The sequence below is a fragment of the Hyaena hyaena genome, unplaced genomic scaffold, assembly GCF_003009895.1.
Source record: "Hyaena hyaena isolate Hyena2069 unplaced genomic scaffold, ASM300989v1 scaffold_1128, whole genome shotgun sequence".
NCBI classification, from domain to species: Eukaryota; Metazoa; Chordata; class Mammalia; order Carnivora; family Hyaenidae; genus Hyaena; species Hyaena hyaena.
In genome coordinates, this window is record NW_024081757.1 from 347,099 (window position 1) to 365,638 (window position 18,540).

An 18,540-nucleotide genomic window follows, 5' to 3' on the forward strand; every position below is an offset into this window, starting at 1 on the left:
AGGCAGGAAAAAAAAAAAAGCAAAAATAAACTACTGGGACCTAATCAAGATAGAAAGTGAGGCGCCTGGGTGGCTTAGTCAGTTAAGCGTCCGACTTTCGCTTAGGTCATGATCTCACGGTTCATGGGTTCGAGCCCTGCATCGGGCTCTATGCTGACTGCCAGCTCAGAGCCTGGAGCCTATTTCAGAGTCTGTGTCTCCCTCTCTCTCTGACCCTCCCCTGCTCACGCTGTCTCTCTCTCCTAGAAATAAATAAAAATATTAAAAAAAAAAAAGATAGAAAGCTTCTGCGAAGGAAACAATCAACAAAACTAAAAGGGAACCAATGGAATGGGAGAAGATATTTGCAAATGATAGATCACATAAAGGGTTAGTATCCAAAATATAAAGAACTTATCAAACTCAACACCCCAAAAACCAAATAATCCAGTGAAGAAATGAGAAGACATGAATAGACAGTTTTCTAAATAACACATCCAGATGGCAGACAGACACATGAAAAGATGCTCAACATTACCCATAATCAGGGAAATACAAATCACCACAATGAGATACCACCTCACACCTGTCAGACAGCTAAAATGAACAACACAGGAAACAATACATGTTGGCAAGGACGTGGAGAAAGGGGAACACTTTTGCACTGCTGGCAAACTGGTACAGCCACTCTGGAAAACAGTATGGAGGTTCATCAAAAAATTAAAAATAGAACTACCCTACAACCCAGTAATTGCACTACTAGGTATTTATCCAAAGGATTCAAAAATGCTTATTCTAAGGGGCACATGCACCCCAATGTTTAAAGCAGTACTATCAACAACAGCAAATAATGGAAAGAGCCCAAATGTCCATCAATTGATGAATGGATAAAGAAGATGTAGTGTACTACTTGGCAATGAAAAAGAATGAAATCTTACTATTTGCAACTACGTGGATAGAACTAGACTGTATTATGTTCAGCAAAATTAGTCAAAAAGAGAAAGACAAATATCATAAGATTTCCTATCTTATATGTGGAATTTAAGAAACAGAACAAATGAGCATAGGGTAAAGGAAAGAAAAGTAAAATAAGATGAAAACAGAGAAGGAAGCAAATCCTAAGAGACTCTTAAATACAGAGAACAGACTGAGGGTTGTGCAGGGGAGGTGGGTAGGGGAATGGACAAAATGGGGGATGGGCATTAAGGAGGGCATTTGTTGGGATGAGCAATGAACCACTAAATTCTACTCCTGGAACCAATACTACACAGTATCAATGAACCACTAAATTCTACTCCTGGAACCAATACTACACAGTATTTTAAGTAACTTGAATCTAATTTTAAAAGAAAACGAAAAAGATACTTCTTTCCACTTCTTCTCTGGGAACAGCAGGCAGCAGCCCTGCAGGGCTCCTCCTGGACACTCGCTCCCCCTCTGCTCTGGGTATTTCCTTCCCCATGCAGCCCCACATGTGACAGCTGTGACAGAGTGAGTGTGACATGTGACAGCTGGCAGCAGAGTGAGCATGTGTATAGCACATGCAGTGTGGGGTAGGTACCACGTGACTGAGTGGCTGCAGGAAGGGATGGCAGACACGCCACCTGGTCTTGTTTCCTGGCTGGTGGCTCAGCCCCCAAATTCCAGCATTTTCAGATGACTACAGAAGGGGCCAAGTTGTCAACACAATCCAACTCCCTGCTGTCTGCGGGATATAAATGCACTCACATGGCACATTTATATCTGATATCAGGGATGTGAATCGGTGTACCCAGAGCTTCCAATTTTCCACAAAGAACCCCATATCCAATTTTTTTGGTGAATGAGCTTTGAATGTCAGCAGAGAATTCAATGTTCCTCCTCCCCCTCTCTTGTATCATATATAGAATGGCAGCTAGCAGGCCCTGGATTTCAGCCTCTGCCTTAGACACACGATATGTCTCTGAGGCCTGGGTTACTTTTCTCTGGATTCCTGAGAATCCAGTGAGATGACACGTGTGTGGCACCTGAACCCAGTCAGTGCAGACGAGGTCAACCACTTCCCACGCTTTCCTGCTTCTAGGTGTCACTGTGGTGTCCCCAGGGAGCAGCCGCTGTGACAGATGGACCTCCTTTCCGCGTCCCCTTGGCCTGCTCTTGCGTCTTTCCAGCATCTGCCATTTTCTTCAGTCTTGCGAACCCCCGAGGGGACTTTAACACGAGTGCTGTGCCTCCTGAGAGAACAAGGCCGCCCGTCCCCAGGAGAAGGGAGGAACCGTGTGACGATTCCTCCCTCCAGCTGCTTCTGGTGACAAAGCCAGTGTCAATGCCAGGGCACCAGGAAGGTTCTGAAGAACTGAGTCAGGTAGGACACCAGAGGGAGCAGTGTTTACCTCCTACCAGTCCTATGGGGGGAGCCTGACCACACTTACCTGTTATCTAGACAGAAATTTTGAGAGCGTGGCCTGGAGAGGCAGCTCTGAACAATTCTAAACAGAGGAAGACCCGCTGCATCTCTGTGCCAACTGAGGCCGAGCGACTTCTTTGGTCCAGAGCATACTTCTTCCTCCACAGAATGTTCTGTCACTGAGCCACACAGCCAAGCTCCCTCAGCGCTGCCTGGAGGACACTGCTGTAACACCATGACCCTGGCTGATAATCTAGCCTTCCTGAGCCACATTTTATTATGAATCTACTTCCAGATTCTTCCAGATGTGGAAGATGAATGGAGACATTACTTTGGAGAGGTGAGGGATAAACAGGAGATAAAATCTGTGGCTGGTTCAGTTCAGGCTTCTAGGGCATCATCTTAATACCCAATGAAGCCTTACAGAAATTCCAGATCACAGGTCTAAATAGAGGTCTTTGTCTCTCTTGATCTCTGTCTCTCCCCCTTTCCCTCTCTCATACACAGACACACACTCACAAACGCTGGTGTAGTCCACACACTGAGGCTGAACCTAATCATTAAGTCTGGAAAACTACTGACTTCAGAGAAGGTGAAACCCATCTTATATCTCCAAACTGAGTCCAAATTATGGAAGACAATGGACAATGTATGTCTGCAAATGCCCTTATACTCCAGACGGAGTTGTATGCATAGTCACTAAGCACTAGCTCAGGAGTCAGACACGTCAAGAATTGCCAGCTGTGTGACACTGGGCTTCCACTTGACCCCTCCAGGCTTCAGTATAATACCCTGTAGGCTGTCATGTGGATTAAAGGAAGAGTCACACGGACTACGTTGTGCCAGTGCCTGGCACACACTTAGTGCTCAGAAAGTGTGAGCAATAGGTGTGAGCAAAACTGTAGTCAGTAAATCCATTGTGGTTATTATCTCAGAGCCTATTGTAACTCCACTGCTGTTCAGAGAAAAGACATTGAAAGGGACATGTAAACCTCAGTCAAGTGTCCCCCACCCCCTGATGAATGCTTCCCAGACACCCTTCCTCATGGAGAGAGGGACTGCATAGAAACAAAACTGTAAAACCATTGCTTTCAATGTGGGGAATTGATAAGATACCTTGCAGTATCACATGTAGAAAACAAATCCTTGCACAAAATAGAGACTAAGGAAACTCTTTGAAGGGTTATAGTCTTAACCTTGTAAAATGGAATTCCCTCAGTTGGGTTCAGGAGAAACAACATCCCAGATGGCACAATTCTCCCGGGGGAAGGACAGGCACATGGCACTTTTGGACGTGCATGTACCCCTAGCCGTGTCTAAGAAGATCGGGAAAGACACCAAAGCCAGCCTCCCAAGCAGGCTCCATGTGAGTGGATGGACCAACCACGAGATCCTCAGGGAGCTATTCAAAATCACCAACCCGCTTTGAGTCGCACAGGGACGGAAATGAACTTTGTTGCTGTATTCCTGAATCACTGGGTGTGCCCAGCACTCCAAAAAGAAAGCGTAAGGGGGAGAACCCATCCTGGGGCCAATATTCGATGTGTACAATCTGGAAACTGTATTTGTTCATGCACGTTGGGTATTCAAAGGCTGGGTACCCTGGTCTGTATTGTTACCCATGTAGCAGATGTGTTTTATTCTGTCTCATTGCATCTAAAATACATTCATGTGAAGTGCACACAACACACAATTCACCCTATTAACCATTTTGGAGAAGAACACACCACCACTCTGTGATCTGCATATTTGTAACCTGGAACTTTGTGTCTGTGACTGTGACTTTGGTGCGGCCCTGTCCTTGCTATTGCTGGGGCATCTATACCTGCAGGCCAACCCATGGCCCACAGCCGGGGTAGACCCCACCTAAAGCCACCAAGACAATGAGTTCTGGTCACCACAGGCCAGGTAACCAACAAAGAGCCAGCACTCCTTCTAGATGGTAACAGGAGACAGCACAAAAGGAAGCAGGGAGTGGAGAGACAGGAGCCGGCGAGCAGGTACCTACCTGCTGGCTTGGATGCCAGGGGTGAGGGCGGGAACCTCGTGGAGCCAGCAGAGGACAGTCTGGGCCGGCGTCTTCGGAAGAAGCTTCTCAGCAGCCCACACTTGAGAGACTCCACCAGGGTGGTCTTCCCCGAGCCTGAGTGGCCGAACAGCTTCAGTTTGATCCTGGACTGGAGGTTCTGTGTGGGCCGCAGCTGCTGGATGAAGAGTCCTCGGTGCGTTTCCTACACACAGATGAAGAGAGGCAAGTTAGCCACAGGGAAAGAAGGCTCTGAGCAAACAGCCGAGGCCAGTTCTCACAGTTTGGAACTCTCGCCGTGTCCTTCCTAATCTGAGGTTTCTCTGATGATGAGAAATTTAAAGAGCTACTCCCGAAGGGCCTTTCAAATATGCGATAGAGCATTATCAACTGTGGTCCCATCCTGAACAGTGCATCCTGGGACTTACTTTTTTTATGCCTTGAAGTTTGAACCCTGGTCTGCGACTCTTACCCGTGTTGTGAATGTTTTATGCTGTCCCATTGTATCTACAAAAACAATTCCTGTAAAGTGGTCATGTCATTTCAGAGTGGACTGAAGCTCTGAGGCTTTACTACATGTACAGTGTGTACGACCAGCACTGCTCTGGGCTCCAGAACATTTCTCTCCCCTGAGGAAGCTCCGTAGCCAAAACCAGTCACCCCCTCACCCTGCCCGGCCCCTGGCAACCACCAGTGTGCTCTCTGTCACCAGGGATGTGCCAGCATCCATGGTATTTTAGTGCACCAGGAAAGGGGTGGAGCAACTCCCACAATGCCATCATTTTAAAAGGGAACCAGGCTCAGCCTGTCAGGATGGCCCAGGGACACCTGCTCCTCTGTGTGGAGGGGTCCTGTTTTCTCATGGCACCATGATGGCACCAGATGCTCAGAAGGGGCATCAGGAAGTACAAACACGATGCTGGTGTGGGGCTGTGGACCCATAACCTTCCCACTATCATCTCAGCCCTGCAGGGAGAAGCAGGATTACTCCACACTCACTCACTCATCAGCACACATTTATGGAGGCCCCCATGCTGAGCACAGTGCAGGGGACAGGAAGGTGTGGACCTGGCCCAGATCTGTTTCCTGGGGAGTCACAGATACGTGAACTCTGACTCCAAACACAACAAGAGCACTTTGGTGGGATGGTGTGGACAGGCGCTCTGTGCACCCAGAGAGCCCACCTGGACGCCTGAGCAGTGATGGAGGCGTTGCTCTCGCCGCTCTGGCTCCATCTGACTCACAGCCAGCCTGCTTTCCCACCCCGAGCCTGATCGTGGCTCCAAACAGGGGCCTGTTGGGAGTGTGGGGTGCAGGCTCTGGGGGGATTCATCCCTGACCCAGGATGGTTTCGCTGCTTTAACCTGTTAACTTCCATGCATCTAGGGGACCACTCCTGCTGGGTTCTCTTCCAGAACATTCCTACCCAGGAGGCTCCAATCCAGGGAGCATTCTCCATCATGACCCCTCCCCCCCCAGATTGCAGGGTGTGCTGGAATGTTCTCCACCCTGGACTGGGGGCCAACTTGAGGGGAGAGACATATCCCCGGCACCTGACAGGGAGGTGTGTAGATATGACAGGACTCAAGGGGACCTACAGGAGCCTCTCAGAATGAACTGCTTGGTTTTAGTCTCCTGTGATCTCAGGCCTGGCACACACTGCTTCCAGTTCTAACCCTGGGCCGGGGGATGTGCTGCTCGTTTCTTCCAGCTGAGTCCCTGTGGCTTCTTCCATTGACCACCCAGCTGTCTCCCCTGTCAGACTCCACTCCCCCCCCCATCTTCTGTGACAGTGACCTTCCTTCTCCACGTGGCAGCAATGCCGCCTAGTGGGCATGATGGAAATGGGCGCTACATTTTCAGTTCTTGATGTTGGGCTGATCCTGGACGTGGGTGCTGTGTATCCACACAGGTTCACACGGTGTCCTCCACAGAACAATTCCCTGGGTCCTCCTATGCTCTGAGTGTCTGCTGAGCATTTACTTAAGAGAAGAACTTGCTTATGATTATGTGACCTTAGGCTTAACTGCAATGCCACATATGACCCAGAGTGTTTTGGAGAGTGTGTAATCTCAATAGTTTGAGATTTCCAAGAATGCAACTGCTTAATAAATTGGTGTAAAACATATATAATCCTTCATGAGCTCCTACCCTCATTTGTGAAAATCAGGGCAACAGGCTGCCCCGGTGTCCTCAATGCATCCCAGCGCTCCAAGATGCATGGGCGTCTGCAGGTACTGCATAGTGACTGTGCACAGGTCCCCATCTGCCAAGTTCACTACATGTCCTCATGCCCTGGGCCCCAGCATTTATATACTGCAACACATTATATCTCATTCTTGATATTTCCTTTGATGTCTTTGTTATTTTACAGGTAGGGCGTTCCATTCACACTTAACAATCTGTGCAGGTGCTTGTCATCTCAGAAGTCCTCCCCCTGCCCAGGGCTGTGTAGACCATGAGGTTGTCCTCATTCTGGTTTCTCCCTTAGCCTCAAATCTCAGTAGGTTCAGATGCAAAGCCCTGCAGGGGAGGGAAAGGGCTGGGAGACCCTGACCCTAATTCCCCTGAATTATGGCTCGAGTCAGTGCAGAGGCTGAAGATGCTCTGTTGTGACACAGTCACTCATCCCAGGGCTGCCCACCAGGCTGGAAGAGATGGGGTGCTCGTTGGATCTCTCCTGATGCCATGTAGTGTTGCAGATGAGCCCTTGACCCCTGAAGCAAATCTGCCTCACCTCACTCTAATTTAACCTTCAAAGTCAGCCCTTCCCCCTTCCATTTTTAAATTTTTTTATGTTTATTTTTGAGAGAGAGAGAGAGCACGAACAGGGGAAGAATAGAGAGAGAGAGGGAGACTCAGAATTGGAAGCAGGCTCCAGGCCCTGATCGGTCAACACAGAACCTGACTCAGGGCTCGAACCCATGAACTGTGAGATCACAACCTGAGCTGAAGTTGGATGCTTAACCTACTGAGCCAACCAAGCGCCCCTCCATTTCCCTTTAAATCAGTCCCCGGCACCCTCTTGGCTGCACAGGAAGCATCTGAACTGTAGTCATCATGTCCTGTGAGCATCACCATTCACTAGGAATATCTCACCAAGTGGAATAGAACATTCTCTGCCTACTTTGTGACGTACAGCTTAACATAACAGTTCTTTTGAGGACACCAGTGTCCTCTTCTCCTGTGATAGGGGAAAGGTAGAAAGCCTGCTTCTGGCTATAATCCAACCACCAGGTCCCCCAAACACTGTGCAATTAATTGGCTTGTGCCCCTTTTCTGCTTTGTGCACTTTTGATCTTAGCACCTTGACTTTGGCCATCACGTGCCCTGTGTGCTGGACTGAGGATATATTTGTCCCCTCTGCCTGAGCCTCTCAGGCCCTTGCACTCTGAAGACACTAGAGCCATGGTAACTACTGATGCAGCTCCAGAGAACTTCCAGAAGTTTCTCTGGCTTGCTCCAGGGCAGCCCAGGGAGGCCATGTCTATGCTTTGCACAGTGCTGCCCTCAAATGACTACAGTTCACTCCTTTGAACCTCAGCAGGGTATTGGGGGCTAGAAGCTGCTGGCAGTGTGTTTGCTGCTGCCCTAGCCAGCCCCAGAACAGAGGCAGGCTGGGATGACGACTCTCTCTTGGCTCTAACTTTAGTCAAGGTTCTCTGTGTCAATGCCCGGAACCAGTGCCCTGTCCTTGGCCAAGTTAGTTTAGTTTTAGCAAGAATCCGGTTCAGTCGGTTTAGTAAAACTCCTACTCCTTCCTATGTGATGAAATCCCTGAACTCTCCCCTATATCTGATTACCTAGCCTACTTTGGCAAGAATCCTGTTGAGTATATCCCTACACACAGGCTCTGAGCAGTGGCCCAGGCACACCAGTGTGATAAGGTGAGCCATGCCTCAAGTTTCCTTCTAACACCAAAATCTGACCCAGCGACACTCAAATGCTCCCAGTGACATTCCTTGTATACCCCACCCTGCTCCCCCATAAGGGCGCTTGCCTGCTTTCCTCACTTGCTGGGACTGACTGATAAGACCCTTCACCTTGTCTTTGGGAAAAACATAAGTTTGGAAAGAGCTCCTCATCAAGATGGACAGATCTGACATAGGGCAAGAAAGCAAAACATGAGTCTTCTCCTTTCTAAGGAGACCCAACTTGGTCCTGCAGGATAATCCCTCCTCTTGCTCACTAAGAGCCTTGGAGAATCTGAACACACTGATTTTGATGCAGAAGTACAACAAAATGTTCTGAAGTGCCTTCCCCACTGCAGGTGGGTGGCACATTTTCTCTTGTCACCACTAGGTGGCAGCACAGGGACTGGTGAGGGCCCAGACCAGTATCCCAGGGAAGGCTGCTGCCAATCACCTGACAGATGTGCTCTCCAAGGCAGACTGTGGTTCTGAAGCAGAAAGGACAGTGAGTTGCTCCCTGCTAGCTCTGAAGGTAATAGAACACTGATTTCTTTGGAGGGAGCACACAAGTCTCTCCGTGGTCTCTACCTACCAGGAGATCCAAGACCACCTGCCCCCTGCCACCACAAAGCCCTGCCTGGTCAGACCTTCCTGCAGTAATGCCAGGGAGTGAGGAGCTGGCACTACAATGTTTCCTAAATTCTGGCTCATGCCTTGGAAAACTCCCCTGTGTGTCCTCCCTGGCCTCCCCATGCAGGCAGGTGTGGTCAGTGCAAAGGTGAGGCCTGGGGTGTGCATGGCCGTGGGCCTATAGCAGGTGAGGCTGCCAGGCTTGGGAAGAAGAGGGGGAAGCAGCAGGGAGCCCAAGGATCAGAATTCTAAACCAGCCCTGCCTTCCAGGTGGTCAGAATGTGTATTTGTGTAAGTGGGAGGCAGAACATGAACTATTTCCCCGTGTGTTTTCGATAACTTTATATCCTAAATTTTTACCCAGGGATGGGGCCTCCAACTGCATTCCTGCCCAGGGCTCACAAAGTAACTGAGCCTGGACAACCTCATCCAAGTGCCATCATATCTCACCTGGCCTCCAAGATCACTTCCTACCTGGTCTCTGTCTGGGTAGTTGGAGGGAAAGTCCCAAAATGAGAGTCAGATTTTGCTCCCACCTGCTGAACACACCTGGACCAAACCCGGTCTTCTGACCAAACCACCTGCCTCTCTGATCAGGCACCATCCCTGCCCAGACCACCAAGCTCAAGTTCTTGTTCCAGGCCCATCTCCCTCCTTTTTGTGTTTTCTGGGACATAACCCACCCAGTTCTTTACTGCCCCAGGCCCTCTGCACTCACTACTCTCTCTGCTTTTCCCCAGCCCATTTTCTGGTTGCCTCTCCTCTCCAATCTTTCATGCATGTCTTTAAATGTCACTAGCAGAGTTGGTGGAAAGTAACTCCCCTCCCTTCTCTAATTTCACCTTGTTTGAATACCTGCACTTTCATCAGGGACAGAGATCTTTCTACAAAGGGCCAGGTTGTCTCTCCTGTGATTGTCATGTATCCAGAAACCAGCCACAGAGAGTAGGAAGTCAAAGGGTGTGGCTGTGCTCCAATAAAGCTTTATTGACAAAACAGGTGCTGGCCCCACTTTGGCTGGGAGGCTATTGTTTGCCAACCCCTGACTTACCCCATCTGACATTTTTCTTTATTTGCTTTTTGGCTGAGCATTGTTTCTTTTGTTCACTGTACCTAGAATAGTTCTTAGTATATCTAGACACTGTGAATATCTTTTAAATAAATAAATATTACTTAGTAACTGCATTGCTCTTTGATGCCCTGAAGAATCCTGGTTTCTAGCTTTCTTCCTGTACCTTTACCCCTGGCAATGTAGCTTCACTTTCTCATCAGCAAAGATGACTAAATATCAGCAGATTGACAGGGAGGACCATCTGCAATCTGGGAAAGCCAGATAAGAGCATGGGGAGGTGACAAGGCTTTCCCCACGTGGCAGGATGCAATTAGACCCAGCAGGGAAAGAGCAGCAAGTCTTAATTATGCAAATGTGGTTTACTTGTGCTGAATTTTAAGTTCCGGGTAAACTCTACACTTTGTCCTATTTTCCAAAATATTCCCCAAGCACCTTTCTTTACTGTCTCATCTTAGGTGTCAAGAACAGCAACTATTTTAATATCAGCTTATGAAAATCTAATTGGAAGGACATCAAACACCCAAGGTGAGGGCACTGAAAACGCAGGTGGGAAGAGACACGTGTGGTGGGCTCTGCGGGAGGCACCAGGGGCTCCAGTACATAGCTGCCCCCAAATCACTCCGTGGTGAACTGGGTCACAGCAAACCTCATCTCCCTTAGGCCTGTCCTGGCTTTTCCTTCCCCAATGACCTCTATCCTGGGAAACCCTCACCCCCACCCTGCCCAGATGCACTGGCTGCAAGCTCTTATCTCCCCAAGGTCAGCGCCCTGAGCTGTCTAAGGACCCAAGTAGCCTCTCACTCTGCTTTGGTCATTCCTCTGCTGCCCCCTGCAGGTCAACAAGAAGACTTAGGTTTTATGTCTGGAACAGGAAGCCCCTGGCTTCCCTAGCAAACCTTTAAAAATAAGTTCCTAGGCTCCACAACTGATTCGAGGTGAATTCAAGGGGGGCATTTCTGTTGCTAACTTGGCCCACTTGGAAACCTATTTCAAGGCCACCTCCCTGCTGTGCAGACACTGACTTATCCCCATGACTGTGTTTAGGATCCACAGGAGGGGGTCTTACATAGGATGGTTCTCTCTCAGGGGGTGTCAGGAAATGTGCAAAGACAGCTTTTGATTTCCAATGAATGAGGAAGGGGCAAGATGACTTGAGCTGCGTGGGGGTCCTCTTATCTTGCAAGGACAAACGAAGTCCCACCCACCCCAAAATGCCCACTGCACTCTGGTGAGAAACACTGGGAATGTCAAGAAGAAATGACATGGAAGGGAAACTGGTGACAGATGCTCCTAATCTGTGGTTACTGGTGTGATCAGGTTCCTCCTCTAAATGACCCGACTTATAACTGCAAATATATCTACTGTCTTGGCTTCTCTGTAAGTATCGCCTGCTCCTCGTGACAACCTACCACACAAGTCCTTGCTGACGCACTCTCCAGGGTCGCTCCTGTGACGCCTCAACCACTTTCAAGAACCAGGTTCCAGGACCAGGTGTCCCCAAACTCCAAGCAGTTACTTATTTGGGGACTTATTCATTAAAATAATGAGTGTGGTAGAAATACATGGCAGCCAACTCCTCCCTTTCTGGCTCATCAGGAAGCTGAGGTCTAGAGCCTTCTGGGGGAATGACTGCAGCATACAAACTCGCGGGTCCCAGTGAACACGGAGTCCAGGAGACTCCGCTGAAGGGAGCAGGCCCTGGTGACTCCTGGAAGAGATTGGGGCTCACCACACAGCACGTGAGCTCAGCATGGGGAAAGACCCCCACCCCACGGCTGGTGAGGCACCGGCACTGAAGCCCCAAGCCCACTGACCAGGAAGCAGACGTTGGTATTTTAGGACTGACTCGGAGCTGCACTGATGAACATTTGCTTAGCCTCACTGAGCCCCATTTTTGGGCGGGAATGTCTCCATCTTTGGGATGTTGTGAAATCACAGCCCCTGCCACACATGGACGATTAATGATGGCTGCTATAGTGCTGGTGCTCAAGGGTGCCCTGCCTAGGGGCCTGCTTGTCTTGTTGACACTGCCATGTCTGCTCCTGGGCGCCAGGTCACAGGAGGGGCCACCGCAGGGAAATCTCTATGTTTCCCCGGGACTCAGAGAGTGGTTTCTTACTGTGTGCAGACACTGTTCTAAAGACAACATTTACATCATTACCATACTGTGAGGTAGCTCTACAGTTACCCCATTTGACAAATGGGAAACTGAGGCTCAGAGCTGCTAAGCAGCCTTATGTTTCCCGAGCCAGAAAACAGCAGTGCTAGGATGTGAACCCAGGCCATCTAGTCCTGAGTCTGTGCATCCAGCCATCACCTTATATTTTTCCTCTTGAAGCAAAGAAGAGAGAGGAAGCTTTCTGTGGACTCTGGGCACTAGCAGGGATGATGTCCTTAGATCACAGGTATTAAAATTTCTTTTTTTGCCCTGACCTTTCCTTAGAGAAAAATCCCTTTACCTTAGATGGTAAAAAAAAACTAGACACTGAAATATTCTCTCTCCCATCCATCTTTTAAAAAGCTAGGCACCAAAACACAAGGGTGCCAACTGGTGGGAAAGAATTAAGGAAATCTGAAAGCAGGAAGGTTGCAGAGCCCACCTACCTTGATTTAAAGAATCTAGACTGGAGGACCTCCCGCTGCCTCCCCTGGACACACAGGGCTGGCGGGAGGGCCATGCAACTTTCTCTGTATTTGCATTTCCAATCATAAAAGAAACATAAGCACATGGCAGGAAATCTGGGATCAGATTAAGGGAGAAAGCACCTTTAAGCACCCCAGTCTGGTCCCTCTCTGCTGTCACTAGAGAGCCTGCCCTTTATGTACTTCGGTCTGGGCTTTCCTCATTGTTTCAGACCCGTCATTGCAATGACAATGGCTTTGCGCCCAGCATGGCCGTCCACTTTAAAATAAAAGGACAGACCTTTCCTGTGTGTTAAACATGACACAGCCCCAGGAGTGCATCTCCCGGGTGACCCACCAGATGGTGGGTCTGGTGGGCAATCCACGGTCTGCCATGGATTTCTGCTTAAAGATGAGTGTCTGCACCTTCACAGGGTCCGTGAGACATCTCTGAGATGGTGAGCAGCACTCCAAGCCAAGAAAGAAGATGTGCCTGAGGCTTCATTGTGAGGAACACAGCCCACCGTGACCGCTAAGCCCACTATATGTGGCAGGACAACACAGGGGCTCAGATACAAGTGGTGGCGCCTGGCACAGGTCAGAACCCTCCTCTGTGGACCGTGGGAGGCCTGAGAATCCCTGATCCAGCACGTTTATCCACGTGTAAGGTGTCCAGTCTAATGAAATCTTCCTCTCCACCAGTGGACTGTTAGAGAGAGCTAATAATTCACAGTAAAACTGCGTCCTCATCAAGCGAGTGGGAAGGCCAGATTTCAGACCAGGTTCTTTTTGCTGTCAACAGATACTATAATGAGTAATCGACTTACAACCACACTTCTCTTGTGACATGTTACGTATAAACACTCAGAGGCAGGGTGCCTTGCTATAACGTCCACCCGATGTCAGAGGTTGCAAACACTGAGCCAATCTGGCCCATTGTGTTGCAGACTGTTCCATTCTTTCATGTGCTGGCTGACATACGGTTTCACATTAAGTGAATTTAGAAATTAGGAGACTATGGGCAACTTCCTTGTTGATATGCTGATAGGGACTCCCAGACTCCACCGCCTCTCTTTCTGCTTGTAAACAAAACACTTTCCCTTGTTTTTCTAGTCCAAATTCTCCTCCACAGTGAGACAGTGCACGGCAGTGCAGAGTGGGAGAAAATGATGTCTACCTTTAACTCATGCATTTCCTGTAAGAATGTGCAAGTAAGGCTAGGGATGCCTGGGTGGCTCAGTCAGTTGGGTGTACGACTCTTGATTTCAGCTCAGGTCATGATCTCACGATTCATGAGTTCAAGCACTGCACTGGGCTCTGTGCTGACCATGAGGAGCCTGCCCCTGCCCTGCTTGCATTCTCTCTCTCAAAATAAAAAAATAAACAAAACAAATGTTTTTTAATGTTTAATTTATTTCTGAGAGAGAGAGGCAGCATGAGCAGGGGAGGGTCAGAGAGAGAGGGAGACACAGAATCTGAAACAGGCTCCAGGCTCTGAGCTGTCAGCACAGAGCCTGACACAGGGCTCGAACCCACAAACCATAAGATCATGACCTGAGGGGAAGTCGGACACTTAACCGACTGAGCCACCCAGGCACCCCCCCCCAAAAAAATTTTTTTTTAAGATTAAAAAAAAGAACACCTGAGTAAGGCTAGGGACATTTTTCCAGACTGTTCTCTTTCTGGAATTTCCAGAAGGAAGGGTACACTGCATCCCTGTAGTGGCCTGGGACATCTGTTTTCATGGGTCCTCTTCCCACCGCCTTTGTGGCCAGCTCACAAACTCCAACGCACAAAGGTGTGAAGATAAATGATCTCCCAGCTCCACTCCAAGGCTGGGAAGGAAATTACTGCACCCGTGTCCCCTCCCCCACCCCACAGCCAGGACCCTGAGACCACTATGAAAATTCAGATTCTCAGTAGTTTTGGAGTTAAGAGGTGATCATCCTTCCCAGGACCCTTTCCAATATATTTTTTTAAAATGTAGATTTATTTATTATAAGAGAGAGTGGGGAAGGGGCAGAGAGAGGGAGAGAGAGAATCCCAAGCAGGCTCCAAGCTGCCAGCACAGAGCCCGATGCGGGGCTCAATCCCATGAACCGAGTGAGCCAAAACCAGGAGTCGGTTGCTTAATTGACTGAGCCACCAGATGCCCCCTCACTTTCCAGTTTATATGCAGGACATCTGTGGGATGCCCCAATCCCTTGCCACTGAACATTTAAATCAACTGAATTTTTTTTTAATTTCTAGAAAGTTTGTCTTTGAAAAATTACTACATGATTACAGTTGGCCCTTGAATAACACGGGGATTAGGAGTGCTGAACCCCCACACAGTTGAAAATCCAGATATACCTTTGTTTGACCACCCCCCAAAATTAACTACTAATGGTCTATTGTTGACCGGAAGTCTTACCGATAACATAAACAGGTGATTGACACATATTTTGTAGGTTTATATGGACCATGGACTATATTCTTATAAAAAGGTAAGTTAAAGAAAAGGAAATGTAAGTAAGAAAATCATAAGAGAAAATAGATTTATAGCACTGTACTATCTATTGAAAAAATTTGCATAGAGTAAGACTTCTACCGTTCAAATCTGTATTATTCAAGGTCACCTGCATTATAAGGAATTTGGAAAAAATACAGTAATGTTTACAGAAGGAAATGTTCATTACCAAAACACCACTGTTAATATTTTCTATGTATTTTTTAAAATACAAGGAGGGATTATAAAGTCCATATGTATAATTTATCTTCTGCTTTGAAGCTCTGGAACATCCTAAGCACTGAACTTTTGTTAATAAAACCTCTTCGAAAATATTTTAGTGGTCATTCTACCATGTAGGTGTATAACAATTTACTAGACATTACTGTTGGTCATCTGATGTTTCCGATTTTTATTATTATATATAACACTGCAATGAAATCTGTGTGCATAAAACACTTTTTCCTGCATGTCTTTCATTTCTTTGGGATAGAGTCCTAGACATGGAGTTCCTATCTTAAAGGACTAATTTTGAGGACTCCTGATATGCATTGCTATAATCTGGGCTGGAAAGACACACCTGCACGTACATACTTTTGTCTTGTGTCCTTAAACCTTAGAGCAACAGTGTTTCCTGGACCAGAGCATATCATGTGATGTCTGGGAGTTCAAAACATTAAGAAGGAAAGAAACATTCAGCTTCCCCATTTCCTGTCTACTTTGTGGGGACGGTTATTACAGAGAGGGTGGGAAGAGGAAAACCAGGCACAGCAACTACAAAGAGGTCAAATGATTTCCAAGTCCAAACACAGAAGAGCTAAGTGATAGGTAGCTGATGCACTGACACTAACTGCATGCAAACCACAGGAAGCAGACAGACACCTTTTGAATAAGCTGTTTGTCCAAAGCCTCATTTTGTTCATCTTCTTCTTTACAAAGAGAAAGGCAGACCTTTTCATGTAAAGCAGAGAATTTCAGACTGATAAACAGAATTTCTCACCTTTCGGAGCCTTGCAAGCAGACCTGCTACATGCTCATGCTGTTCTGATTTAGCCAGCTCTTCTGCTGTCTTCCCATCCTATTGGAGAAAAAGGATTAATTTCTTTCCTTCACACAAGAGCTGTTTATTTCACACACTAGTTCTGCCTTTGGAGGCAGAAAAACGCGTAACTGGCATCAGAAACAAAGGTAGAAAAACAGTGTGTCTTGGGTCCCTTCTTTCTGTAGAATCCTTATTTCACTGGGCTGTCCAGGAAAGGAAGATGAGAACTAGGAAACAATTGTGCACTGGTGCCTTGAAGTCCATCGGTGAGCTGTCTCAGACCCACAGGCTTTCTCACACTTGGCACCTCGTTGGCGAGCAGATTACCCCAAACCCTGAATCCCTTTCCATAAAGCAGACAATGAAGGCTTCCATAGATGCCAAATTCTAGTCAGTGCTAGCTAATGTCTTAAATTGCTTCCAAGGACAAACCTCAACACTCATAGGATGCTAGTTACTGGTAATTACTGTGCATTTCAAAGAAGAGGCTTAGTTTTACAGACCATTTTGACCTAAAGATTTTCAGTGAACATAAAAGGAAGATATCAGATTCTGCAGCACCTTTTAATTACAGAATTTCCATAGGGCTACAGTTTTATAGTGAGCAAATTCACTTCCACTTCCATGCCATGAATAAGCATGACACCCGCTAACATGTACTGAGCACCTCCAGATGTCATGCACCTGGTCTAGTTCTCGATGCTTTGCCTACATTGACTCTCGAGGTCACTCAGGGGAGGCAGGACCTAACTGAGGCTGTTCACGTGCCCCCGAGGAGGAAATGGAGGCTTAGGGACTGTTCTGCTGCAGGTTTAAAGTCATTACAAATTTGAAAAGTAGAAAAGATGAGAAGCAATTTCCAAGCAAATAAAAGCAGTCTTTTCAACAAGACTTAGAAGCATTCTGGCCCCTCTCTCCATGTTTATCAGTATCCCCCCTGGCAGCTCAGGGATGCCCGAGTCTGATTAACAGCACATCTTCCAATTTCTCAGCTCAAGTCATAATCCGAGCCAAGAACTGGGGTTTCATGAGACCAGCGTTTCTCAATCTCAGCACTGTTGACATTTGGGACCAGATAAGTCTCTACCATGTGGGCAGGGCTGTCCTGTGCATGCAGGATGTTTAGCGCCTCTCTCTGGTCTCTGTACTGCCTTCTCCAACTTGTGACAACCCAAAGTGTCTTTAGACATTGTCAAATGTTCCCTGGATGGCGCGAGATGGCCCCAGTTAAGAACCAAGGTCTTAGGCTGAAGCTGGAAGCTCATACGGGAGCTCTGGGGAGGCAGGCTTTACAGTCTCCCTGCCCATCTCTCATGCTCCCTTAAAGTCCCCAGGTGTCTTCAATGGGCAGCTGAGGGCTTCTAGTCTGCTTTGGGATCAATTAGGGATCTTGTCGGACATCGCAGCCCAACCAGGGATTCATGCCACACCGCCCAGATCTTTACTGACATGATAAGAAAAGGCCTCAGGTTGCTGGTTCCCAAACCTGACGACACACTGGAATCACCAGGTTCTTTAACAGCTCCCGCTGCCTGCACGTACCCACTCCCTCTAGACATTCTGCTTCTCTAGGTCTGGAGGCCACACACACATTGCGGTTGTAAGCGTTCCCAGGTGATTCCATCATGCAGCAAAGTTTCGGAGCCACTGCCCTCATTGGAAAAAATCTGAGCCTTGACTAAAATTGTGTGTCTTCTGGCCACCGGACTTCCCTCAGAGACCCCAGGTCTACACATGACATAGAAGACCTTCACAGGCAAAAGTTAGTGTCCATCATGGAGCCTTTCAAATGACAGGAAAACCCCTGTCAACCATATGTCCTACATTTATACAGCACTTTATAGTTTGTAAAATGCTTTGCCCTAAGAGACACTATTCAGGCTGTCAGTGTAATGTAAAGTTTGAACTTTGGAGTCAGAATGGCCAGGCTGAAGTCCTGAATGTGCCCCTTACCAGCTGTGTGGTCACAGCTCCTGGAAACGTCTTCATCTATATGGTGAAACAGACACCCTCACCACATAGGTACTCAAGCAGATTAGAGAAAACCAAATAGAAAGGAGTACCAGTTGTGGAAAAAAGAAGCAGCAATAATTATTAATTAAAGAGTTGAGAATTCCCCCAAATTCCCCACCTTTCTCTAGGAGAATGGGGTAGGAGATAGATGTTTGCATTCTGGCCTTGCTCTACTGTGTGCCCCTAAGCCAGGTGCTGACTCCCACAAGAGATCCTAACACTCAGACTCCTCTTGGTTACAAACAGCAGTTTGGGAGGGGCTCATTGAAAAGGGGATGTTTTAGGGGCGCCTGGGTGGCTTAGCCGGTTAAGCGTCCGACTTTCACTTAGGTCATATCTCACGGCTCGTGGGTTCGAGCCCCGTGTCGGGC

General features: G+C 47.9%; 1 protein-coding gene across 3 annotated transcripts in view; it reads right to left on the reverse strand.

Annotated features, from left to right (window-relative positions):
* DAPK1 (death associated protein kinase 1) overlaps nt 1-18,540 on the reverse strand; it is a 185,652-nt gene that overhangs the window by 16,860 nt on the left and 150,252 nt on the right. For all 3 annotated transcript variants that reach the window (XM_039222397.1, XM_039222396.1, XM_039222395.1), the window contains exons 19-20: nt 16,115-16,192; nt 4,374-4,596 (exon numbers count right to left, since the gene is read on the reverse strand). In XM_039222397.1, coding sequence (XP_039078328.1) covers nt 4,374-4,596; nt 16,115-16,192 — 301 coding nt within the window. The remainder of the gene's footprint in view (nt 1-4,373; nt 4,597-16,114; nt 16,193-18,540) is intronic.